This window comes from Pristiophorus japonicus, chromosome 19, assembly GCF_044704955.1.
Source record: "Pristiophorus japonicus isolate sPriJap1 chromosome 19, sPriJap1.hap1, whole genome shotgun sequence".
Classification (NCBI taxonomy): Eukaryota; Metazoa; Chordata; class Chondrichthyes; family Pristiophoridae; genus Pristiophorus; species Pristiophorus japonicus.
Genome location: NC_091995.1, coordinates 72,396,438 through 72,422,994, shown reverse-complemented (window position 1 = coordinate 72,422,994; position 26,557 = coordinate 72,396,438). Strand labels below are relative to the sequence as shown.

Genomic DNA, 26,557 nt, shown 5'->3' with positions numbered 1-26,557 from the left:
GAGAGTTATGAAATATTTCCTCAATAATTACATAGGATATACAGGCCATTCGGCCCACCGATACTATTTGCTTCAACCACTCTCTGGTAGCGAGTTCCACATTCTCACCATTCTCTGGGTAAAGAAGTTCCTTCTGAATTCCCTATTTGATTTCTTGGTGACTATCATATATTGATGGCCTCTTGTTTTCCTCTTCCCCACAAGTGGAAACATTCTCTCTATCCACTCTATCAAAAATTTTCATAATTTTAAAGACCTCTATTATTTCGTCACCCCTCAGCCTTCTCTTTTCAAGAGAAAAAGAGATCCAGTCTGTTCATCCTTTCCTGATAGGTGTACCCTCCCATTTCTGGTATCATCTTTGTAAATCTTCTCTCCTCCCTGTCCAATGTCACTATATCCTTTTTATAATATGGCGACCATAACTGTACACAATACTCCATGTGGTCGAACCAAGGTTCGATACATAGAAACATAAAAAAAATAGGTGCAGGAGCAGGCCATTCGGCCCTTCGAGCCTGCACCACCATTCAATAAGATCATGGCTGATCATGCAACTTCAGTGCCCCATTCCTGCTTTCTCTCCATACCACTTGATCCCTTTAGCCATAAGGGCCACATCTAACTCCCTTTTGAATATATCTAATGAACTGGCCTCAACAACGTTCTGTGGTACAGGTTCACAATTCTCTGAGTGAAGAAGTTTCTCCTCATCTCGGTCCTAAATGGCTGACCCCTTATCCTTAGACTGTGACCCCTGGTTCTGGACTTCCCCAACATCGGGAACATTCTTCCTGCATCTAACCTGGCCAATCCCGTCAGAATTTTATTTTTCTATGAGGTCCCCTCTCATTCTTCTAAATTCCAGTGAATATAAGCCGTGTCGATCCAGTCTTTCTTCATATGTCAGTCCTGCCATCTTGGGAATCAATCTGGTGAACCTTTGGTGCACTCCCTCAATAGCAAGAATGTCCTTCCTCAGATTAGGAGACCAAAACTGTACACAATATTCAAGGTGTGGCCTCACCAAGGCCCTGTACAACTGCAGTAAGACCTCTCTGCTCCTATACTCAAATCCTCTCACTATGAAGGCCAACATGCCATTTGGCATCTTCACCGCCTGCTGTACCTGCTTGCCAACTTTCAATGACTGATGTACCATGACATCCAGGTCTCGTTGCACCTCCCCTTTTCCGAATCGGTCACCATTCAGATAATCTGCCTTCCTGTTTTTGCCACTAAAGTGGATAACCTCACATTTATCTGCATTATACTACATCTGCCATGCATTTGCCCACTCACCTAACCTGTCCAAGTTATCCTGCAGCCTTAGCATCCTCCTCGCAGCTCACACTGCCACCCAGCTTAGTGCCATCTGCAAACTTGGAGATATTCCTTCGTCTAAATCATTAATGTATATTGTAAATTGGTGAGGTCCCAGCACTGAACCTTGCGGTACCCACTAGTCACTGCCTGCCATTCTGAAAAGACCCTGTTTATTCCTATGCTTTGATTCCTGTCTGCCAACCAGTTCTCTATCCATGTCAATACATTACCCACAATACCATGTGCTTTAATTTTGCACACTAATCTCTTGTGTGGGACCTTGTCAAAAGCCTTTTGAAAGTCCACATCCACTGGTTCTCCCTTGTCCACTCTAGTTACATCCTCAAAAAAAATTCTAGAAGATTTGTCAAGCATGATTTCCCTTTCATAAATCCATGCTGACTTGGACCGATCCTGTCACTGCTTTCCAAATGCGCTGCTATTACATCTTTAATAATTGATTCCAACATTTTCCTCACTACCGATGTCAGGCTAACAGACTATAATTCCCCGTTTTCTCTCTCCCTTTTTTAAAAAGTGGGCTTACATTAGCTACCCTCCAATGCATAGGAACTGATCCAGAGTCTATCGAATGTTGGAAAATGACCACCAATGCATCCACTATTTCTAGGGCCACTTCCTTAAGTACTCTGGGATGCAGACTTATCAGGCCCTGGGGATTTATCGGCCTTCAATCCCATCAATTTCCCCAACACAATTTCCTGACTAATAAGGATTTCCTTCAGTTCCTCCTTCTCGCTAGACCCTCGGTCCCCTAGTATTTCTGGAAGGTTATTTGTGCCTTCCTTAGTGAAGACAGGACCCCAAAGTATTTGTTCAATTGGTTTAGTATAACTTCTCTACTTTTCAATTCAATCCTTCTCGAAATAAACCCTAGTGCTTGGTTTGCTTTTTTTGATGGCCTTGTTAACGTGTGTCGTTACTTTCGGTGTTCTGTGTATTTGTACTCCCAAGATCTTTTTGCTCTCCTACCCCACTTAGTTTGTATTTTCTGTAAGTTGTGAGCTTCCTGTTCTTCCTACCAATATGTAATACCTCACATCTATCTGTGTTGAATTTCGTTTGCCAATTATATGTCCATTCTGCAAGTTAATGAATGTCTTCTTGAATTGTGCCACTGTAAGCAGAGTCGGGCAGGGTGGGAGGGAAGACCAGGAGCAGAGTTACCGCTGGACTCTGACACTGGATAGTTATCATGCCTCTGCCAGGTTGACAGGACTGCAGCCCTGTCCACTGATCCACCCTGCACCAGAGTGAGAAATTGCACTGAGGAGAGGGTCTCCCTTTGATAGAAAAATGACTCTCACTTTTTAACTGTTTTAGAAAACTATTTTGATAAATAGAACATAAGAAATAGGAGCAGGAGTAGGCCATTCAGCCCCTCGAGCCTGCTCCGCCATTCAATAAGATCATGACTGATATGTTGGCCTCAACTCCACTTTCCTGCCCGCTCCCCCTATCCCTTGACTCCCTTATCGTTCAAAAATCTGTCTATCTCCACCTTAAATATATTCAATGACCCAGCCTCCACAGCTCTCTGGGGTAGAGAATTCCAAAGATTCATGACCCTCTGAGAGAAGAAATTCTTCCTCATCTCAGTTTTAAATGCACGACCCCTTATTCTGAGACTATGCCCCCTAGTTCTTGATTCCCCCACGAGGGGAAACATCCTCTCTCTATCTACCCTATCAAACCCCCTCAAAATCTTACACACTTCAGTAAGATCACCTCTCATTCTCGCCACGCAGTTTTTTTTCTCTCCACATTTTTCTGTTGCCTTTCGTGTCTGGTGTGCCCCCCCCCCCCGTTGCGTACTTAATTATTTTTTCTTTCCTTTCCAGGCGACTGCTGGACCGACCTTATTGGCGAACACATCACCTCTGACCCTGATGACGTCGCCCCTGAATGTAACGAATCTGAACGCCACGTCCGCGTCTCTGAACTCGGCAGCGGCCTTCGGCATGTTGGGCGGTCTGGTTCCCGTCTCCCTGCCCTTCCAGCTCCCGCTCAACCTGCTCAGCTTTGCGTCGGAATCCGCCGTCTCCACCACAGCACCTACTGGATCTACCTCAGTCACGTTCCAGCACAACTTAACGCAGAGTAAGTCTAGGGCCGGGGCTAGTTTCGGGGGCCGCCGGGAACCCCTCTCTTGTGTCACGGGGCCACATCAATAAGCCAACATGGCCAGAGAAACACTGAGCCCAATACTCAGATCAGGCATTCCCACAAAGGTGGCAAGCTTCTCCTGCCCGGTTATAAGTCTCCTGCCCACTCTCAAGCTGCTAGTAGTGTGCATCTCAGAGGAGGAGAGATCTGAACAGAGGAAGAAATGCATTAAAAATGGGTTTTAAAAGAAAGTTTGCAAGGTAACAGGATCAGCGGTTGGCCTAACGTTGGCCCGCCAGCATTGGGTTTCTGCAGTAAAAGGTGACCTCCCAAACCCACAACCTCTCCCACCTGGAAGGACAAGGGCAGCAGGCGCATGGGAACACCACCAAGTTCCCCTCCAAGTCACACACCATCCCGAGTTGGATGTATATCACCGTTCCTTCATCGTCCTGGAACTCCCTTCCGAACACCTTAACCACATTGGACTGCAGCGGTTCAGGAAGAAGGCCCGCCCATCCACCACCTTCTCGAGGGTAACTGGAGATGGGCAATAAATGCCGGCTTTGCCAACAGCACAGACATCCCGTAAATGAATATATCTTTTGAAATCTGGTATGATGTCTGGAGGCTCCAAATAACCTTAATAACAGAGGGGGGAAACAGTAAAAATAAGCCCACATGCCCCCCACCAGGACAGCAGTGGTTGTGAAACAAAAAGAAAAGGATTTGATTTGGTTTCCATCGATCCATTTTGAAAGGAGGTGAATCGATATCTGTTGGGAAGTGGGGGGCAGGGGTGGGTGAAGGGTCAGTGAGATATTAACTGTGTGGCTCAACTTTTTTCCTGAACAAGAGTTGTGGAAGGAATTTGGTGTTCTTGAACACGCCTGAAAGGGCGGTGGAAGCAGATTCAATGGTAACTTTCAAAAGGGAATGGGATACATACTTGAAAAGGGAAAATTTGCAGGTCTTCGGGGAAAGATGAGGAGAATGGGGCGAATTGGATAGCTCTTTCAAAGAGACAGCACAGGCACAATGGGCTGAATAGCCTCCTGTGCTGTATGAGTCTAAGATTCTAAAGGTTGATCATTCCCCGTGGACCTGTGCTATCAGGATATGGACGCGTGGTACTATTAAAGGGGATGGATAGGCTGCTCACCGTCACAACGTTCTTCCTCTTTCCCCACAGGTATTTTGAAAGGTTTGCAGTCTGGTTCTACACAGCTTTCCCGATCGAGTGTACCAGCCCACTTACAACAGGCCTACACAGGTACCATTCTGTTCCTACAGACGCCATGCACCGTGATTTGGAGTGTTCTATTGGGAGGGGCCAGTAGCACCAATGGCAGAGTGTCTGATGCCTGACTAACAGGTCATGGGTCGATGCCCAGAGCGATTCCTCTCGCTCTGCCAATTGGGTTGCGCTGCATTGTGGGTGGTGGAGAATGCTGACTTGAAGCTTGGCTTGCCGTGATCTGGACCGATGTTTCTCCCCAGGGAAGGTGCAAGTCAAAGTCACCATTACTCTCAGCCGCTGTGCCAAGGGCTGCATCTCGAATCAACGCTTTGCTCAATGACCACGCTCGGAACTGCTATACCACAGAGTGTCTGGGGCAACAAAGGTTCACTAAATTGATTCCTGGGATGAAAGGGTGATTGAGGAGAGATTGAGTAGAAAGGGCCTATATTCTCTAGAGTGAGGGGGGATCTCATTGAAACAAATATGATTCTGAAAAGGATTGACAGGGTAGATGCTGAGAGGTTGTTTTCCCTGGCTGGAGAGTCTAGAACCAGGGGGCATAGTCTCAGGATAAGGGGTCGGCCATTTAGGACTGAGATGAAGAGACATTCCTTCACTCAGGGTTGTGAATCTTTGCAATTCTCTACCTCAGAAAGCTGTGGATGTTCGGTCAATGAGTATATTCAAGGCTGAGATCGATAGAACATAAAACAAAATAAAATATTTTACAGGCACATCAATACAAAAAGGAAAGTTAGGATGGGAGTAGGGCCATTAAGGGATAGACAGGATAATACCACGGGTAACGAGAGAGAGAGAGGGAGCAGAAATATTAAATAATTATTTTGCTTCAGTATTTACCAGGGAGATAGAACAGGTGGACATGACATTGGATGAGATTAGTAATGAGATAAGTACATTTAAAATAAAGAGGTGGATATATTAAATAAACTAATCAAACTCATGATAAAACCCCTGGTCTGGATGGATTGCATCCACAAATTTTAAAAGAATCTAGAAAAGAGATAGCAGAGGCATTACTACACATATTTAATAATTTGTTCGAAAAAGGTGTAGTGCCCGAGGACTGGTGGATAGCTAACGTAATACCTATATTTAAGAAGGAGGATAGTTCATTGTCCAGGGAATTATAAACCAGTCAGCTTAACATCGGTGCTAGGAAAAATAATGGAATCCTTACTAAAGGAGAAAATAGTAGAACATCTAGAAGCCAAAAATATAATAATGAATAGTCTGCATGGATTTCAAAAGGGAAAGTCTTACTTGACCAACCGCATTAAATTTTTTGAAGAGGTAACAGAGAATCGACAAGGGTAACGCAGTAGATGTAATTTATCTAGATTTTCAAAAGGCCTTCGATACGGTACCCCACAATAGACTGAGGAACTAGGTCAGAGAATGTGGAGTCAGGGGACAAGTAGCAGAATGGATAGCTAGCTGGCTTCAGGACAGAAAGCAGAGAGTAGGGGTAAAGGGCAGCTATTCACAGTGGCAGAAGGTGGGTAGTGGTGTTCCACAAGGATCAGTGCTGGGACCACTGTTCACAATTTATATTAATGATTTAGACTTTGGAATCAAAAATACACCACCTAAATTTGCGGATAACACCAAATTGAAAGTGATAGTCAGTACTGAGGAGGACTGCAACAAATTTCAGGGGGACATTAATAAACTTGTAGAATGGACATATAATCGGCAAATTAAGTTCAACACAGATAAATGTGAGGTATTACATTTTGGTAGGAAGAACAGGGAGGTCACTTATTACTTGGAATTTGGGTGGGGTAGAGGAACAAAGGGATCTCGGATACAAATACACAAATCACAAAGTTGCAACACAGGTTAACAAGGCCATAAAAAGCAAACCAAGCACTAGGGTTTATTTCTAGAGGGATAGAATTGAAAAGAAGAGAAGTTGTGCTAAACATCTATCGAACCTTGTTTAGACCACACTTGGAGTACTGCGTACAATTCTGGTCACCGTATTATTAAAAGGATGTAGAGGAACTGGAGAGGGTGCAGAGAAGATTTACAAGGATGATACCAGAAATGCAAGGGTATACTTATCAGGAAAGGATGAACAGGCCGGGCCTCTTTTCTCTTGGAAAAAGAAAGCTGAGGGGTGACCTAATAGAGGGCTTTAAAATTATGAAAGGTTTCGATAGAGTAGATAAAGAGAGAATGTTTCCACTTGTGGGGAAGAGCATAACTAGAGGCCATCAATATAAGATATTGGCCTCTCGCCGACCCCGGACTCGCGCTGCTCCGAGCTCCCGCCTCCTCGACTGACTGCTCGACTCCCGCTGGCCTTTATAGGCCTCTCGCCGACCCCGGACTCGCGCTGCTCCGAGCTCCCGCCTCCTCGACTGACTGCTCGAACTGCTCGACTCCCGCTGGCCTTTATAGGCCTCTCGCCGACCCCGGACTCGCGCTGCTCCGAGCTCCCGCCTCCTCGACTGACAGATACACCGCTTTGGGTACTGTTGAGGGGAATGACTCATCAGGGGAGGGCAGCAGCAGCCAAGTTCATGGCACCGTGGCTGGCTCTGCTGCACAGGAGGGCAAGAAAAAGAGTGGGAGAGCGATAGTGATAGGGGATTCAATTGTGAGGGGAATAGATAGGCGTTTCTGCGGCCGCAACCGAGACTCCAGGATGGTATGTTGCCTCCCTGGTGCAAGGGTCAAGGATGTCTCGGAGCGGGTGCAGGACATTCTGAAATGGGAGGGAGAACAGCCAGTTGTCGTGGTGCACATTGGTACCAACGACATAGGCAAAAAAAGGGATGAGGTCCTACGAAACGAATTTAAGGAGCTAGGAGCTAAATTAAAAAGTAGGACCTCAAAAGTAGTAATCTCGGGATTGCTACCAGTGCCACGTGATAGTCAGAGTAGGAATCGCAGGATAGCGCAGATGAATACGTGGCTTGAGCAGTGGTGCAGCAGGGAGGGATTCAAATTCCTGGGGCATTGGGACCGGTTCTGGGGGAGGTGGGACCAGTACAAACCGGACGGTCTGCACCTGGGCAGGACTGGAACCAATGTCCTAGGGGGAGTGTTTGCTAGTGCTGTTGGGGAGGATTTAAACTAATATGGCAGGGGGATGGGAACCAATGCAGGGAGACAGAGGGAAACAAAAAGGAGCCAAAAGCAAAAGACAGAAAGGAGATGAGGAAAAGTGGAGGGCAGAGAAACCCAAGGCAAAGAACAAAAAGGGCCACTGTACAGCAAAATTCTAAAAGGACAAAGGGTGTTAATAAAACAAGCCTGAAGGCTTTGTGTCTTAATGCAAGGAGTATCCGCAATAAGGTGGATGAATTAATTGTGCAAATAGATGTTAACAAATATGATGTGATTGGGATTACGGAGACGTGGCTCCAGGATGATCAGGGCTGGGAACTCAACATTCAGGGGTATTCAACATTCAGGAAGGATAGAATAAAAGGAAAAGGAGGTGGGGTAGCATTGTTGGTTAAAGAGGAGATTAATGCAATAGTTAGGAAAGACATTAGCTTGGATGATGTGGAATCTATATGGGTAGAGCTGCAGAACACCAAAGGGCAAAAAACGTTAGTAGGAGTTGTGTACAGACCTCCAAACAGTAATAGGGATGTTGGGGAGGGCATCAAACAGGAAATTAGGGGTGCATGCAATAAAGGTGCAGCAGTTATAATGGGTGACTTTAATATGCACATAGATTGGGCTAGCCAAACTGGAAGCAATACGGTGGAGGAGGATTTCCTGGAGTGCATAAGGGATGGTTTTCTAGACCAATATGTTGAGGAACCAACTAGGGGGGAGGCCATCTTAGACTGGGTGTTGTGTAATGAGAGAGGATTAATTAGCAATCTCATTGTGCGAGGCCCCTTGGGGAAGAGTGACCATAATATGGTGGAATTCTGCATTAGGATGGAGAATGAAACAGTAATTTCAGAGACCATGGTCCAGAACTTAAAGAAGGGTAACTTTGAAGGTATGAGGCGTGAATTGGCTAGGATAGATTGGCGAATGATACTTAGGGGGTTGACTGTGGATGGGCAATGGCAGACATTTAGAGACCGCATGGATGAAGTACAACAATTGTACATTCCTGTCTGGCGTAAAAATAAAAAGGGGAAGGTGGCTCAACCGTGGCTATCTAGGGAAATCAGGGATAGTATTAAAGCCAAGGAAGTGGCATACAAATTGGCCAGAAATAGCAGCGAACCTGGGGACTGGGAGAAATTTAGAACTCAGCAGAGGAGGACAAAGGGTTTGATTAGGACAGGGAAAATGGAGTACGAGAAGAAGCTTGCAGGGAACATTAAGGCGGATTGCAAAAGTTTCTATAGGTATGTAAAGAGAAAAAGGTTGGTGAAGACAAACGTAGGTCCCCTGCAGTCAGAATCAGGGGAAGTCATAACGGGGAGCAAAGAAATGGCGGATCAATTGAACAAGTACTTTGGTTCGGTATTCACTAAGGAGGATACAAACAACCTTCCGGATATAAAAGGGGTCAGAGGGTCTAGTAAGGAAGAGGAACTGAGGGAAATCTTTATTAGTCGGGAAATTGTGTTGGGGAAATTGATGGGATTGAAGGCCGATAAATCCCCAGGGCCTGATGGACTGCATCCTAGAGTACTTAAGGAGGTGGCCTTGGAAATAGCGGATGCATTGACAGTCATTTTCCAACATTCCATTGACTCTGGATCAGTTCCTATGGAGTGGAGGGTAGCCAATGTAACCCCACTTTTTAAAAAAGGAGGGAGAGAGAAAACAGGGAATTATAGACCGGTCAGCCTGACCTCAGTAGTGGGTAAAGTGATGGAATCAATTATTAAGGATGTCATAGCAGTGCATCTGGAAAATGGTGACATGATAGGTCCAAGTCAGCATGGATTTGTGAAAGGGAAATCATGCTTGACAAATCTTCTGGAATTTTTTGAGGATGTTTCCAGTAAAGTGGACAAGGGAGAACCAGTTGATGTGGTATATTTGGACTTTCAGAAGGCTTTCGACAAGGTCCCACACAAGAGATTAATGTGCAAAGTTAAAGCACATGGGATTGGGGGTAGTGTGCTGACGTGGATTGAGAACTGGTTGTCAGACAGGAAGCAAAGAGTAGGAGTAAACGGGTACTTTTCAGAATGGCAGGCAGTGACTAGTGGAGTGCCGCAAGGTTCTGTGCTGGGGCCCCAGCTGTTTACATTGTACATTAATGATTTAGACGAGGGGATTAAATGCAGTATCTCCAAATTTGCGGATGATACTAAGTTGGGTGGCAGTGTGAGCTGCGAGGAGGATGCTATTAGGCTGCAGAGTGACTTGGATAGGTTAGGTGAGTGGGCAAATGCATGGCAGATGAAGTATAATGTGGATAAATGTGAGGTTATCCACTTTGGTGGTAAAAACAGAGAGACAGACTATTATCTGAATGGTGACAGATTAGGAAAAGGGAAGGTGCAACGAGACCTGGGTGTCATGGTACATCAGTCATTGAAGGTTGGCATGCAGGTACAGCAGGCGGTTAAGAAAGCAAATGGCATGTTGGCCTTCATAGCGAGGGGATTTGAATACAGGGGCAGGGAGGTGTTGCTACAGTTGTACAGGGCCTTGGTGAGGCCACACCTGGAGTATTGTGTACAGTTTTGGTCTCCTAACTTGAGGAAGGACATTCTTGCTATTGAGGGAGTGCAGCGAAGGTTCACCAGACTGATTCCCGGGATGGCGGGACTGACCTATCAAGAAAGATTGGATCAATTGGGATTGTATTCACTGGAGTTCAGAAGAATGAGAGGGGACCTCATAGAAACGTTTAAAATTCTGACGGGTTTAGACAGGTTAGATGCAGAAAGAATGTTCCCAATGTTGGGGAAGTCCAGAACCAGGGGTCACAGTCTGAGGATAAGGGGTAAGCCATTTAGGACCGAGATGAGGAGAAACTTCTTCACCCAGAGAGTGGTGAACCTGTGGAATTCTCTACCACAGAAAGTAGTTGAGGCCAATTCACTAAATATATTCAAAAGGGAGTTAGATGAAGTCCTTACTACTCGGGGGATCAAGGGTTATGGCGAGAAAGCAGGAAGGGGGTACTGAAGTTTCATGTTCAGCCATGAACTCATTGAATGGCGGTGCAGGCTAGAAGGGCTGAATGGCCTGCTCCTGCACCTATTTTCTATGTTTCTATGTTTCTATGTTTCTAAGATAGTCACCAAGAAATCCAGCAGGGAATTCGGAAGCAAATTCTTTACCCAAAGAATGGTGAGAATGTGAAACTTGCTACCACAGGAAGCGAATAGTATCGATGCATTTAAGGGGAAGCTGGACAAGCATATGAGGAAGAAGGGAATAGAGTGTTATGCTGATAGATTTATGAGGAAAGATGGGACTGATTGGTTCGAATGGCCTGTTTCTGTGCCGTATATCCTATGTAATTCTTGGGCACTAAGGGATTTCAGGGATAGAAACATAGAAACATAGAAAATAGGTGCAGGAGCAGGCCATTCAGCCCTTCTAGCCTGCACCGCCATTCAATGAGTTCATGGCTGAACATGAAACTTCAGTACCCCCTTCCTGCTTTCTCGCCATAACCCTTGATCCCCCGAGTAGTAAGGACTTCATCTAACTCCCTTTTGAATATATTTAGTGAATTGGCCTCAACTACTTTCTGTGGTAGAGAATTCCACAGGTTCACCACTCTCTGGGTGAAGAAGTTTCTCCTCATCTCGGTCCTAAATGGCTTACCCCTTATCCTCAGACTGTGACCCCTGGTTCTGGACCTCCCCAACATTGGGAACATTCTTTCTGCATCTAACCTGTCTAAACCCGTCAGAATTTTAAACGTTTCTATGAGGTCCCCTCTCATTCTTCTGAACTCCAGTGAATACAAGCCCAATTGATCCAATCTTTCTTGATAGGTCAGTCCCGCCATCCCGGGAATCAGTCTGGTGAACCTTCGCTGCACTCCCTCAATAGCAAGAATGTCCTTCCTCAAGTTAGGAGACCAAAACTGTACACAATACTCCAGGTGATAGGGCGGGAAAGTGGAGTTGAGGTCGAAGATCAGCCCTGATCTTATTGAATGGTGGAGTAGGCTCAAGGGGCCAAATGGCCCACTCCTGCTCCTATATCTTATAAACAACAATTTTAATTTATTTAGCGCCTTTAACATAGCAAAATGTCCCAAAGCACTTCACAGGAGTGTTATAAGACAAAACAAATAAACTTAACACCGAGCCACATAAGAAGAAATTACGGCAGATGACCAACAGCTTGGTCAAAGAGGTAGGTTTTAAGGAGCGTCTTAAAGGAGGAAAGAAAGTTGGAGAGGTTTTGGGAGGGTGTTCCAGGGCTTGGGGCCCAGGCAGCTGAAGGCACGGCCACCAATGGTTGAGCGATTATAATCAGGGATGCTCAGAAGGACAGAATTTGAGGAGCACAAACATTTTGTGGGGTTGGAGGAGATTAGAGAGATAGGGAGGGTTGAGGCCATGGAGGGATTTGTAAAGAAGGATGAGAATTTTGAAATCAAGGCATTGCTTAACTGGGAGCCAATGTCAGTGAGCACAGGGATGATGGGTGATCAGGACTTGGTGCGAGTTAGGACTCTGGCTGCCGAGTTTTGGATCATCTCTAGTTTACGTAGGGTAGAATGTGGGAGGCCAGCCAGAAGTGCGTTGGGAGTAAACAAAGGCATGGATGAGGGTTTCAGGAAAAAAATAGGGCTTTGGGAAAAGAGCAGGGCAGTGGGACTAATTGTATAGCTCTTTCAGAAACCAGTATCGCCACAATGGGCCAAATGGCCTCTTCCTGTGCTGTATCAATCTATGATTCTGTCCTTACCATGAAGGAAAGTATTGAACACTATCTATTGTTAATATTCCCACTTTCTCCTCCTCCCCCAGATGGCAACCAAAGCCAGGGAGACTCTTCGAAGGTCCAACGGAAATCACAGTGACCTCTGAACCCTCCGCAGGGACACAAGGGCCAGCATCACATGGGACATGTTGGATTGAAGTTTCCCGATTGGTCCAGTTGCCTCTACCAATCAGGAGGTCTCTTGCTTGGGTACATGACTGAGGGCATTTTCCCTATTGTTATGTTTGTACCACTTCTGACCCAGAGCACTGTGGGAATGGGAACATATTTATGAGTTGAATTACAAGCGGGGCCTAATTGAGCTGAAGTCTGACGGGTCCATCTGTCTGTTAGCTCATCTGCTAACCAGGACAACTTCAGCCATACCTGAGGAACAGTTCAATGGATTAAAAGATGAATTGAAATGGTTAAATAGGATTCCAAAGCAAGGGATCATTCAGCAAGCACAGCTTTTTATCGCAAGAGTGTGTGGAGCATCCATTGGGCCGGTGGGAGTGAGGCCTGGGGGCCCTGGGCCGGTGGGAGTGAGGCCTGGGACCCTGGGCCGGTGGGAGTGAGACCTGGGGGCCCTGGGCCGGTGGGAGTGAGGCCTGGGGCCCTGGGCCGGTGGGAGTGAGGCCTGGGAGTCTGGGCCGGTGGGAGTGTGGCCTGGGGCCGGTGGAACTAAGGCCTGGGACTCTGGGCCGGTGGGAGTGAGGCGTGGGGGCCCTGGGCCGGTGGGAGTGAGGCGTGGGGGCCCTGGGCCGGTGGGAGTGAGGCCTGGGGCCCTGGGCCGGTGGGAGTGAGGCCTGGGGGCCCTGGGCCGGTGGGAGTGAGGCCTGGGGCCGGTGGGAGTGTGGCCTGGGGCCGGTGGGAGTGAGGCCTGGGGGCCCTGGGCCGGTGGGAGTGAGGCCTGGGTCTCTGGGCCGGTGGGAGTGAGGCCTGGGACTCTGGGCCGGTGGGAGTGTGGCCTGGGGCCGGTGGGAGTGAGGCCTGGGACTCTGGGCCGGTGGGAGTGAGGCGTGGGGGCCCTGGGCCGGTGGGAGTGAGGCCTGGGGCCCTGGGCCGGTGGGTGGGGGGCCCTGGGCCGCTGGGAGTGAGGCCTGGGACTCTGGGCCGGTGGGAGTGAGGCCTGGGACTCTGGGCCGGTGGGAGTGTGGCCTGGGGCCGGTGGGAGTGAGGCCTGGGACTCTGGGCCGGTGGGAGTGAGGCCTGGGGACCCTGGGCCGGTGGGACTGAGGCCTGGGACTCTGGGCCGGTGTGAGTGAGGCGTGGGGGCCCTGGGTCGGTGGGAGTGAGGCCTGGGGCCCTGGGTCGTTGGGAGTGAGGCCTGGGGGTCCTGAGCCAGTGGAAGTGAGGCCTGGGGACCCAGGGGGCGGCAGGATTAGGTCCCTGGGCCGGGAGCTGGTGGGAGTGAGGCCTGGGGCCCTGGGACGGTGGGAGTGGAGCCTGGGGGCCAGTGAGAATGGGGACCAAGCCTGTGTAAGGAGTAGTCAGGAGTTCAGGACAAGTGACTGTTTTTTAAATGTTCTATTTATCCAATACCCAGTGGGCCTTATGTACAGAAGGTAATGAGACGTTGGAATGAGGTTCGTGGGGGGAGTGGGCGGGCGGGTGGGTGGGGGAAGATGTTTTTGAGTGTTTGAGGGGGTTGCCTAGTGGGCAAACCTAGTGAGCAAAATTTGAGTTGCTAAGCGGGCAATAAGTCAGTCTGGCACGGTCCTGATTTTGCAACCCATTCTCGGGCAGGTCAGCCTTTGGCTGGAATGCCCTGAACACACGACTCAATAATTGGCAATACTGTGGATCAGGCAGATTATTGATTGGTGGCAGGGGAGAAATTGGTTTCACTTTGAGAGAAACCTTGGCAGCCCAGAATCAACTTTTAATGTAATTCAATCCTGTCTTTTCTTTCAAAGTTCTCTGGCGGTGTGCACCACGTGGGATGTTTTTCGCTGCTGGCCCAGTTGGATGGATGGCCCAGTTCCAGCCAGGCTGTGGGGGCGGGAGGTACGTCGGTGAGGGGATTCAGAATTCATATTGCGATGATACACTTGCGATGTTTGGGTTTCCTGTTCTAATCTGATGGGGAGGTCTTTCAATAATTTTCAGCCAAACTGCTGCATTTCTTGGAGAGAGTCATAGTATTTGCTGGGATTGGACCATGTGGCCATGAACCAATTCCCACCTTGGCTCGAGGTGCAGCGTTGAGCTATGTTTCTGCCAGCTTTTGAGTATTTGGTGCCCTTGTCTGTAGTTGGAGTTCGAGCTCGCGGCCTGTTTCATGTTGACCTCATTGGTTCAGACCTTTGAGACCAAGCCAAGCTGCTTCGGTTCCCAGTCTCTGCTGTGTCAGCTGATGTCGCCTGGGGCAGCCTTGCGCAGGCGAGGGGAAAGGGAGCTTGGTTTCCTGCTCTTGACCTCAGCGTATACACGAAGGGCGAGGACAACATTGGGCTGCGCTGTGATGCCCTCGAGTTGAATAGCTTGCGTGAGGTACTAGAGGGCAGCTACCACCCGGAATCCTGTACGCCTGGAAGTGTTGGCACCTTCAAGAAAAAATATGCAGCGGGGAAGGAGGGGGAACCAAGGCACCCCCCTTTAAATTCTTCTCTCCCCGTGAAGTAACCTTCACACCACGGGGAGCAGAGGGGCCGAGCTCCGCCTCGCCCACGCTCAGAACGAAAGCCCAGCCACCCGGTGTGGCTCGGGTGCCTTCAGCTTTCACATGTTGCTCTTTCTCTTTTGATCTTTCGGATATTCCAGGGGCTCGGAGTTAACAGCAACCCGTGGTCTTGGGGCAGGAGGGAGAAAGACAGCAGCCACAGCGCACTAAACAGCAGGCAGTGCATGCCCGTGATGCCCCACCAGGTCGATCAGCTTTCCAGCATTTTCGATGGGTGCTCTGCCGATGGCACTAGACAGCACCTGTGGGACCCAGACCTTCCCACCCCACCGACATTGAGGCAGCGTTTGCCAGAGAACTTTAAAAAAAATATTAAAGATGAATTTAACTTTCAACTTATTTTTATTATGGGGGTGGTGGGGGGTTAGGTTTCTGAAGCAGCTGATTTCTGAACTATCAACATTCATTTGTCCAGGTTTGCGGGGCTATCGGGAGCACTGGTTTGGGACACCGCCGCTCGGGGAATGACCTCCAACCTTGAAACATAGAAAATAGGTGCAGGAGTAGGCCATTCGGCCCTTCGAGCCTGCACCACCATTCAACATGCTCATTGCTGATCATGCAACTTCAGTACCCCACTCCTGCCTTCTCTCCCCTTGATCCCTTTAGACGTAAGGGCCACATATAACTCCCTTTTGAATATATCTAATGAAGTGAACTCAACAACTTTCTGTGGTAGAGAATTCCACAGGTTCACAATTCTCTCAGTGAAGAAGTTTCTCCTCATCTCGGTCCTAAATGGCTTATCCCTTATCGTTAGACTGTGACCCCCCCTGGTTCTGGACTTCCCCAACATCGGGAACATTCTTCCTGCATCTAACCTGTCCAATCCCGTCAGAATTTTATATGTTTCTGAGATTCCTGCTCATTCCTCCTAAATTCCAGTGAATATAAGCCTAGTCGATCCAGTCTTTCCTCATATGTCAGTCCTGCCATCCCGGGAATCAGTCTGGTGAACCTTGGGCGTGGCAACTATAGTTGATGGGGTGAAACCAGGCCCCCATCCTTCGGTGTGGGGAGGGGTCTTTTCATGGTCAGCCCACGCCCCAGACTCTCAGCAGATTCTCTTCCCCTCCCCCCGCCTTCAGGGTGGGGGGGGGCTCTGTCCCTCACCCCTCAGTGTGGGGAGGGCTCTGTCCTTGGTCCGATGTCCGATTGTAATATGACCGTGGCTGGTGATTTCTCACGGGGAGCAACTTTTCTATATTAAAACATTTATAGCCCCTTTGTATTTAAAGATGTTTATTGACATTAAATGCGATGGTTGTGTGGTTTTTAAGGGTAACCGCTCCCCTCCCCCCATCAGTACCACCCATGTGCTGACTGGGATGAGAGAGGAGGGTCTGCATTGCTCTGCTCTCGGGCACCCTCCACACACCGGCTCTTCAAGCAGTGATCCCTGCAGGGGCCGATTTAAACCCCCCCCCGAGACCCGCTAACTCTGCACCTTATGGTTCTTGCGGAGGGAAAATTCTATTCATTTCAATCTGCCGTCCGGCTCCAACCCTCCCGTTCGGCAGAGGGGGGGCTGCCCCGGGCGATGTCTGGTCGCCTCCCCCAGTCCCGCTTGTCCGAGCTGTGTGTGTGTGTGTGTGTGTGAAGCCAGATCCTCCTTTATTTAAACAGCGGTTATTCCATGTTGCTTCGAGCACAGCACCACCCTCGAGTGTTGAGACTTCCCCAGGCACCTCCCTGAGCAACACGCTGGCTTTAAGGAGCTCTGGGATTGCTTGCCTCCCGTCAGACTCCTGCATCCTTCCTCAGTCCCCCCTCCCCCCCGGCTCCAGCTCGCTACTTACTCTGACTGATAGCCGAACCATCGAATGCTTTGGGGTTATCAAATGATCGAGAGCAGGAAGCTCAGTTGCTGCTGATTCTGACTCGAGCTGGGTGGAGCTGTCTGCCTCTCTGGCCAGGCTGGGTGGTGTGTCTGGCCATCGTGAAGCTGCAGGGACAGGTTAGGGTGCATTCATTGCTGGAAGAGTCAGTGTGCAGGATCCCTGCTGGCCCCCGCTGTGAGATTTAACCTAGTCATGGATATTTCTCCCTCCTATATACAGCCAGCGCCCAGGACTCACTGGGAGTAAAGGTTTCAGTAATTCATTACTGGGGAGGTGCCTGGATAGCTCCCCATCCTGTTCAGCCTCCTCTCCCATTCCCCCTCCCCTCACAAAAGATTAGGGGGGTGTTTTATCAGCTGTTGTGAGGCCAAGGACACCAAGGTATGGAACACCCCCTGATACTCCCAATGCACATCCTGTCTGTCAGTACCTCACCGAGTCACATATAACACGGATCACGGGTAGAATCTAGACTTGGAATCATAAATTTACGGCACAGAAGGAGGCCATTTGGCCCATCGTGTCCGCGCCAGCCGACAAATCTATCCAGCCTAATCCCACTTTCCAGCTCTTGGTCCGTAGCCCTGTAGGTTACGGCACTTCAAGTGCATTTCCAAGTATTTTTTAAATGTGATGAGGGTTTCTGACTCTACCACCCTTTCAGGCAGTGAGTTCAAGACCTCCACCACCCTCTGGGTGAAAAGGTTCTCCTCAAATCATCTCTAATCCTTCTACCAATTACTTTAAATCTATATCCATGGTTATTGACCTCTCTGCTAAGGGAAATACACCTTTCCTATCCACTCTATCCATGCCCCTCATCATTTTATACACCTCAATAAGGTCTCCCTCAGCCTCCTCTGTTCCAAAAAAAAATAACCCCAGCCTATCCAATCTTTCCTCAAAGTTAAAATTCTCCAGTCCTGGCAACATCCTCGTAAATCTCCCTCTAATAAGAACATAAGAAATAGGAGCAGGAGTAGGCCATACGGCTCCTCGAGCCTGCTCCGCCTTTTAATAAGATCATGGCTGATCTGATCATGGACTCAGCTCCACTTCCCTGCCCGCTCCCCATAACCCCTTATCGTTTAAGAAACTATGTCTATTTCTATCTTAAATTTACTCAATGTCCCAGCTTTCACAGCTCTCTGAGGCATCAAATTCCACAGATTTACAACCCTCTGAGAGAAGAAATTTCTCCTCATCTCAGTTTTAAATGGGCGGCCCCTTATTCTAAGATCGTACTCTCTAGTTCTAGTCTCACCCATCAGTGGAAACATCCTCTCTGCATCCACCTTGTCAAGCCCCCTCATAATCTTATACATTTCGATAAGATCACCACTCATTCTTCTGAATTCCAATGAGTAGAGGCCCAACCTACTCAACCTTTCCTCAAGTCAACCCCCTCATCCCCGGAATCAACCTAGTGAACCTTCTCTGAACTGCCTCCAAAGCAAGTATATCCTTTTACAAATATGGAAACCAAAACTTCACGCAGTATTCCAGGTGTGGCCTCACCAATACCCTGTATAACTATAGCAAGACTTCCCTGCTTTTATACTCCATCCCCTTTGCAATAAAGGCCAAGATGCCATTGGCCTTCCTGATCACTTGCTGTACCTGCATACTAACCTTTTGTGTTTCATGCACAAGTACCCCCATCTTTCTCCATTTAAATAATAACTTGCTCTTTGATTTTTTTTTTCTGCCAAAGTGCATGACCTCACACTTTCCGACATTATACTCCATCTGCCAAATTTTTGCCCACTCAATTAGCCTGTCTATGTCCTTTTGCAGATTTTTTGTGTCCCCCTCACACATTGCTTTTCCCTCCCATCTTTGTATCGTCAGCAAACTTGGCTACGTTACATTCAGTCCCTTCTTCCAAGTCGTTAGCGTAGATTGTAAATATTTGGGGTCCCAGCACTGATCCCTGCGGCACCCCACTAGCTACTGGTTGCCAACCAGAGAATTAACCATCCTGACTCTCTGTTCTCTGTTAGTTAGCCAATCCTCTATCCATGCTAATATATTACCCCAACATCATGAACTTTTATCTGGTCCAGTAACCTTTTATGTGGCACCTTCTGAAAGTCCAAATACACCACATCCACTGGTTCCCCTTTACCCACCCTGTTCGTTACATCCTCAAAGAATTCCAGCAAATTTGTCAAACATGACTGCCCCTTCATAAATCCATGCTGACTCTGCATGACTGAATTTTGCTTTTCCAAATGTCCTGCTACTGCTTCTTTAATAATGGACTCCAACATTTTTCCAATCCTCTGTACCCTTTCTGGTGCAATTGCTGCAGCCGAGTGCTTTTCAAGCACACAAATCTCACACACTGCTATTACACGTCTCAGCGACCCCAGTGACAACACAAAGAGGGTGCCCCTGAGGAGCATAACACTGCCTCATAATCGCACCTGTACAACATAGTCCATGGAAGTTCAATACCACAACGGGACGGGTCCTGCATCATTTGGAAATTGTGGATCTCGGTATATAGGAAATTGCAAGTGTATTCCTTGCAGGTTTAGGTCATCAGCCCAGTTTTGAGTGTCCTGTGCTGACAGTTAGGATTGAGAGACGAGTTGAGAATCCAATGGGAATTAGTTGCTGGATTGCGAGTCGCCGACACTTTAACTGGTCGCTGAGATATTGCGCGGATTTTCAGAGATCCGAGCAATGTGCTGAATCCCTGAACTCATTTTACTCCATTTGATATGTTTAAAGTGCAGCTCCACAGTAAGGTTCATGCAGCTAAAGCCCATCACCCTCTCTGCCTCCCTCCCCTCCACGCTCGGCCTCCCTCCCCTCCACCCTCTATCCCCTCCACCCTCTCTGCCTCCCTCCCCTCCACGCTCTCTGCCTCCCTCCCCTCCACGCTCTCTGTCTCCCTCCCCTCCACGCTCTCTGCCTCCCTCCCCTCCACCCTCTCTGTCCCCCTCCACGCTCTCTGTCCCCCTCCACGCGCTCTGCCTCCCTCCCCTCCACCCTCTCTGCTCCTGTCCCTCCCCTCCAGCCTCTCTCTCTCTCCCCTCCACCCTCTCTCTCCCCCTCCACCCTTTCTCTCCCCCTCCACCCTTTTCTCCCTCCACGCTCTCTGCCTCCCTCCCCTCCACGCTCTCTGCCTCCCTCCCCTCCACGCTCTCTGCCTCCCTCCCCTCCACCCTCTCTGCCTCCCTCCCCTCCACCCTCTCTGTTCCTGTCCCTCCCCTCCAGCCTCTCTGCCCTCCACCCACCCTCCCTCCCCCTCCTCTCTACCCACCCTCCCTCCCCCTCCTCTCTACCCACCCTCCCTCCCCCTCCTCTCTACCCATCTGTCCCCCTGCCCTCTACCTCTCTGCCTTTCCTCTATCCTCCCCTCCCCTGGTGGAGGCAGGGCGTTAGACAGCTGTGTTTTAGAATGTAGAATAATTTATGAGATCTTTGGAGAATTGTAAATGATAAAATCTCAGGACTTTGATTAACAAAAGCTTCAGCCTGTTAAACACTGTCGACTCAGCAGCCTGCTCTTCTGTGGTTTAATTGAGGTGTTCAAAATCAGGAAGGGTTTTGATAGAGTAAATAAGGGGAAACTGTTTCAGTAATCAGAGGACACAGATTTAAGGCAATTGGCAAAAGAGTCAGAGGTGAGATGAGGAGAAATATTTTTACACGGTGAGTTATTCTGATCTGGAACGCGCTGCCTGAAAGGATGGAAGCAGATTCAGTCGTAACTTCCAAAAGAGAATTAGATACATGATTGTATAGCTCTTTCAAAGAGCTGGCACAGGCACGATGGGTCGTGTGGCCTCCTATGCTGTATGATCATTTGTAACAGGTTTATGTCCCAGTAAAACCAGGAGGGGAGTTTCTGGTCCTCTGTGAGACTCCTGATTTCTAACCCTGACGAAATGGAAACTATGAACCCATTTTATCATGTGCTTGACAAATTCGTTCTAGTGCTTAATAGTAGGGATCTATTGGGCTGCCTTAATCCACCTATTATCCGCTAAATAAACTGAAGTCAGGACCTCAGGCGTTTGAACCCTGGATGAGCAACAGTGTCACTGTGTTTTTCCTATCTATTGAAACAGGTAACCAACAAGCCTTCACTTTGGGGCAAAATCGCATCCGTTTTGACAGGAATGCAGATTTGAGATGACAGAGAGTTAGAGGACATTTCTTTTTGATATTAAATGCCTTTTTTTTTAAAAAAAATTGCACAGCCATCTCAGGTTGGTCATACTAACGTGCACTCCGGTTAACTCGTTCCCTGCAATACAGGAGCTATCTGACCTGTCCAAGATGGGTTGTTCACACAAGACCAAACACCAGTGATTTGCTGGCGAGGCTCCTGTTCCATCAGTTGTGACCTGACTGTTATTGCCACGACTGCAATATTTTTTTTTTGGATGTGATATTGTGTGTCTGTAACAAAGGAGAAATAAAATTGTAAATGATGAGCAAATCCTGAATTAATGTGTTTTTATTTTCTAAAACCACAGGCCTTGACATCTGACCCAACGATCTCAATGTACCCACCCTCCAGGCCTTTCTCCAAATAGCCTTCTGCAGGTTCTAGATTTGTGGCCGGGAGATCCAAATCACGCGAGCTATTCAACCATAGGCTGATATCGAGCAGGATTGGCAATGAGCTGCAGGAAGCTGGGCCAATTTTTGCCCTTCCTTGATGCAGGCTGTAACGAATGGGGTGATGCAAGGATCAGTGCTTGGGCCTCAGCTATTTACAATCTATATCAATGACTTATGAAGAGATCGAGTGTAATGTATCCAGGTTTGATGACGAAACAAAGCTAGGTGGGAAAGTAAGTTGTGAGGAGGACACAGAGCGGCTGCAAAGGACCAGTTGATTGGGAAAGAAGGTGGCAGATAGAATATACTGTGAGGAAGTGTGAAATTATCCACTGAGATAGGAAGGATGGAAAAGCAGAATATTTTTTTAAAAGGTGAGAGACTAGTAGATGGTGGTCAGAGGGATTTGGGAGTCCTTGTACACAAATCACAGAAAATTAACATGCAGGTGCACCAAGAAATTGGGACGGCAACTGTTGTGTTAGCCTTTATTGTAAGGGGGTATAAGAGTAAGGAAGTCTTGCTACGATTGTACAGGACTTTGGGGAGACCACATCTGGAGTACTGTGTACAGTTTTGGTATCGGATACACTTGCCTTAGAGGGGGTGCAACAAAGGTTGATTGTAGGGATGAGAGGGCTGCCCTATGAGATGAAGTAGATTGGGCCTATATTCTCTCGAGTTTAGAAGAATGAGGTGTGATCTCATTGAAACGTATAAAATTCTTAGAGGGCTTGACAGGGCAGATGTTGAGAGGCTGTTTTCCCTGGCTGGAGAGTCCAGAACTCGGTGTCATAGTCTTAAGAGAAAGGGTCGGCCATTTAGGACTGAGATGAGGAGAAATCTCTTCACTCGGAGGGTTGTGAATCTTTGCAATTCTCTATCCCTGAGGGCTGTGGATGCTCAGTCGTTGAGTATATTCAAGGCCGAGTTCGATAGATTTTAGTAAGGGAATCCAGGGATGGAAAGTGGAGTTCAGTTTGAAGATCAGCCATGATCTTATTCAATGTTGGAGCAGGCTCGAGGGTCCGAATGGCCGACTCCGGCTCCTAATTCTTGTGAAGGATAACAGAATAATAACGATATTGCCAGTGTCTTACATTCTGTCCTGCAGAAATTAAAGTCATAATTAAAGTTACAAAGGAATGATCACATGTTGTAAATGTGTTTAATGTTGAATAAATCCAATAAAATAAAAGCATAGGGCAAAATGGCACCTTTTTATAGCCCCGTTAGCACCTCCGTGGGGCCCTGGGTACAGGGTGGTGCTACTGCTTCCTGGGAAATTGTCCGGGAGTTTGTGAAGGCAATAATGTCCCGTCCTGACCCCTTTACGCCCCCAGGGGGAAATTGTCCCGCAGGTCACCGCAAGTGGATGTCAACGCCCCGGGCTGCCATCTTTTTTTGTCGGCCAACTCGACAGTAGCAGCCTGGGAGCACTCCGTCTTGGGCGCTGGCCTGGTTGCACACTGCCCTGGTGGCCCAGTGGAAACCATCAGACACCGTGTAGAGCGCCACACGGAGATCTTAACTCCCTGCCCCCAAAAGAAGTGGAGATGGCTACGGTCAAGTTCGCCCCCCTGATCTCAGCAGCCGAGCAGAATTAGGGCTGGTTAGTAGCTTGGATGGGATTCCACCTGGGAATACCACAGGCTTTTATTGGCAGCAGAGGCTGCTCTCTGCTCTGCACGTTGACACTGTCTTCAATCACCAAGCCTTTTCTGCTCCCCCTCTCTCACTGTGTTGCTGCAAATTCTCCTGCTGCCCGACAAAGGGAAGGGGATCATAGAGTAAGAGAAAAGCAGGCAAAAAAAGACTCAAAGTAGGAAACCTTTAAAAGTACCAAGACGTGTCATTTCCAGCAGCCACACTGCTCCGAGCATGCCTGATCTCTGAAGGTAGTGTCAAGGCTGGTTAGTACTTGGATGGGATTCTGCCTGAGCATACCAGGTAGTCAGCGTTTCTGGTTAGAGAGGCTGCTCACCATTTTGCACGCTGACGCTGCCTTCAGTCGGCAGTCCATTTGATGATCACTCGTGCACTCTCTCTCTCCACTTGCTTACCTTGGCTCATTTCCTGGCAGCACTTTCTCCCACAGATCAAATCGTGGCACCTTTTATCCATGTGCAGAAAGGCCCCACACCTGCTTCTGGTCTGAAATGTGCGATGGTGCCTTGAATTAGAGTTGGCCATCATCAAAGAAAAAAATCTCGACCTCGACCTTGAAAGCTCCAACAGCCTTTTGGGAGAGTTCCCGATTCCCACTGCCCTTTGTGTGAAGAAGTGCTTCTTGCCATCACCCCTGAACGGCCGAGCTAATTTTAAGGTTCTGCCCCCTTGTTCTGGACTATCTAGGGTAATCATCTTAACACCTCAATTAGATCACCCCTTAGTCTTCCACACATCAAAGATGTACTATTAGGTCAAAGAGATAAATAAATAGCATGTACAATATAGAATGTCAGCACAGGAAGTGCAGCAAGAAGGAATTTGTGGACAGTGAGACCGTCCTAGATATTCCACACTCCATCTCAGTTGTTGAGCTGGAGTGTGATTTAGAGGGGGTGGAATATGTGGAGAGTTTCCTCCAGAACAGTCACACCTTAAGAACATAAGAAATAGCAGGTGTCGGCCATTTGGCTCAAGCCTGCTCAGCCATTCAATAAGATCATGGCCTCAACTCCACTTCCCTGCCTGTTCCCCATAATCCTTGACTCCCTTATCATTCAAACATCAGTTTATCTCCACCTTAAATATATTCAATGACCCAGTCTCCACAGCTCTCTGGGGTAGAGAATTCCACATCTGTTTTAAATGGGTGAACCATTGTTCTAGATTCCCCCACGAGGAGAAACATCCTCTAAGCATCTACCCTGTCCAGCACCCTTAAAGTCTTAAAGTTTCAATAAGATCACCTAAACTCCAATGAGTACAGGCCCAACCTACTCAACCTTTAAGACAACCCCTTCATCACAGGAATCAATCTTGTGAACATTCTCTGAACAACCTCCAATGCAAGTATATCCCTCCTTAAATGAGACCAAAACTGTACACAGTACTCCAGGTGCCCTGTACAGTTGTAGGACTTCCCTATTTTTATACTCCAACCCCCTTGCAATAAAGGCCAAGAGACCCACACCAGAGACACAGGAAGAGGGGTGTGTGATTGAGTCAGCAGGTTAGGAAAAACACATGGAGGTGGGAAAGGGGGAATTGCAGACATTGGTTCTGTCCCAACAACGACGACAGGTTGGCTGATGTACCCAAGGGCACACGTGGAGCTTCTGAAACCAATCCCCAAACAAGAATCAGTGCTGGAAAAGGAGAATAACTAAAACGCATACAAAGCCTGGGCAATGCTGTTAGGCAGCACATCTTAATGCAGCCAGGATTCCAAAAACAGTATCCCTGGGGGGAGGGGAAAGAAATGTTAAATTAAAACCCCGTAGTTAGGTCATAGTCTCGAATCTATTATGTAACTGGTATTTACTCGTGCCCATTAAATATTTACACAGCGCACTGTCCCGCTGAGGTGTTTCACACAATGAACCCGAAGCACGGTGATTCTTAACTTTGGAAAACCGAGGAAAAAAACACCCCACCTGTTGCGGAATCATCGCAGAGGAAATTCCACCAGCTTAGCCTGCGAGCAGCAGCATCACAGATCAGGGAGGGCCTGGAACTACCCCACGCTGCACACCAGGTTACGCAGTCTGCCGCTCCTGCAGTACAGGGAGACTGGTGGGTACAGTGAATTGGGGACACCAGTGCGTACATGCAGCCAGATTTACTTTGCCTTCAAGAAGCAACATTTTTGCACCATATAATAGTTTAACTAGTTATGCAATGGGAGCAGTCTAATTCAGCACTGTGAAGCTATTTGGATGGTGTCTGGTACGTGTTACTATATTTTTGAATGATCTTTTGACCATCACCCTACACCAATTGCGAGTGTAATTGAGACAGCCCTAAGTTAGGGTTGTTTATATTCACAAACAGGGTGCCCGTATTTGTATATATCACTTGGACTGTTTGTTAGTTTGCGTCTGTTTTTAGTGGATGAGTTCAGGTGGGGGTCTTGGTCCCAGATGTTGATACCAGTTAGAGCAGGTTCCCAAGTGGCTTCCAAGCCAAGCTCACAGGACCCAGCATGTCCACAACCAAGGTCAAAGTAAATGCCAAAATCCCAGAGAATTCAGTTTCAGGACAGAAGGTTCTCTCAGGGCACTGGTTCATGGAATATAAGGAGACTCCAAAGGCTGCTCTCCGCCCAGCTTTAGCGGCCCAATCACATTAACAGAGACACACAAGGCGGTGGACTGACCAGTGCACTAACTCTACCTTACAGCCACCGCTTCATCACCCCGCACGTAGCAATCCCAGCCTTGTAAAGGTCGGGTGCAAGGAGACACAAACCAAGACTGAGGCGACCAATTGCAGAGACTGTTACTGAGCCCGTTTCTCATTCACAGCGCAGACTCCACTGCAGTCGGTTCATCCTGGTCGTTTAAAAGAGGACATCGGGCGCACGAGGGGGGGAGGGGGGGGAGCGGAGCGGCGGGCGCACGGGGAGGGGGAGCAGAGTGGCGGGTGCACAGGGAGGGGAGGAGACTGAGCGACAGGGGAACCAAGCGACCAACATCTGATTGGGTGCATCACAAGAGTGAAACCAACAGGGACAGAGAGCTACACTCGCTTCTCCTTCAGCAATCAAGGAAAAGAACTTCAACTTAATTCACTCTGCACTCACTCATTCTCCCTGTGCCTGACCCCAATACAGATTATATAAGCGGCATTAATGGTTTGATTAAAACACAAAAGATGGCATCAGTTTTACCTTAGACAGCAGACTGCAATGTACGCAAAACCTTTCAGCCATTAAACCAAACAAGGAGG

General features: G+C 48.2%; 1 protein-coding gene across 3 annotated transcripts in view; it reads left to right on the top strand.

Moving 5' to 3' along the window:
- The window catches only part of LOC139229938 (ubinuclein-2-like), a 114,435-nt gene extending 100,301 nt beyond the window's left edge, over positions 1-14,134 (top strand). For all 3 annotated transcript variants that reach the window (XM_070861590.1, XM_070861589.1, XM_070861588.1), the window contains 3 exons: positions 3,189-3,447; positions 4,646-4,726; positions 12,598-14,134. In XM_070861590.1, the coding sequence (XP_070717691.1) occupies positions 3,189-3,447; positions 4,646-4,726; positions 12,598-12,650 (393 nt within the window). In that variant the 3' untranslated portion in view covers positions 12,651-14,134. The remainder of the gene's footprint in view (positions 1-3,188; positions 3,448-4,645; positions 4,727-12,597) is intronic.
- Positions 14,135-26,557: the final 12,423 nt, after the last annotated feature.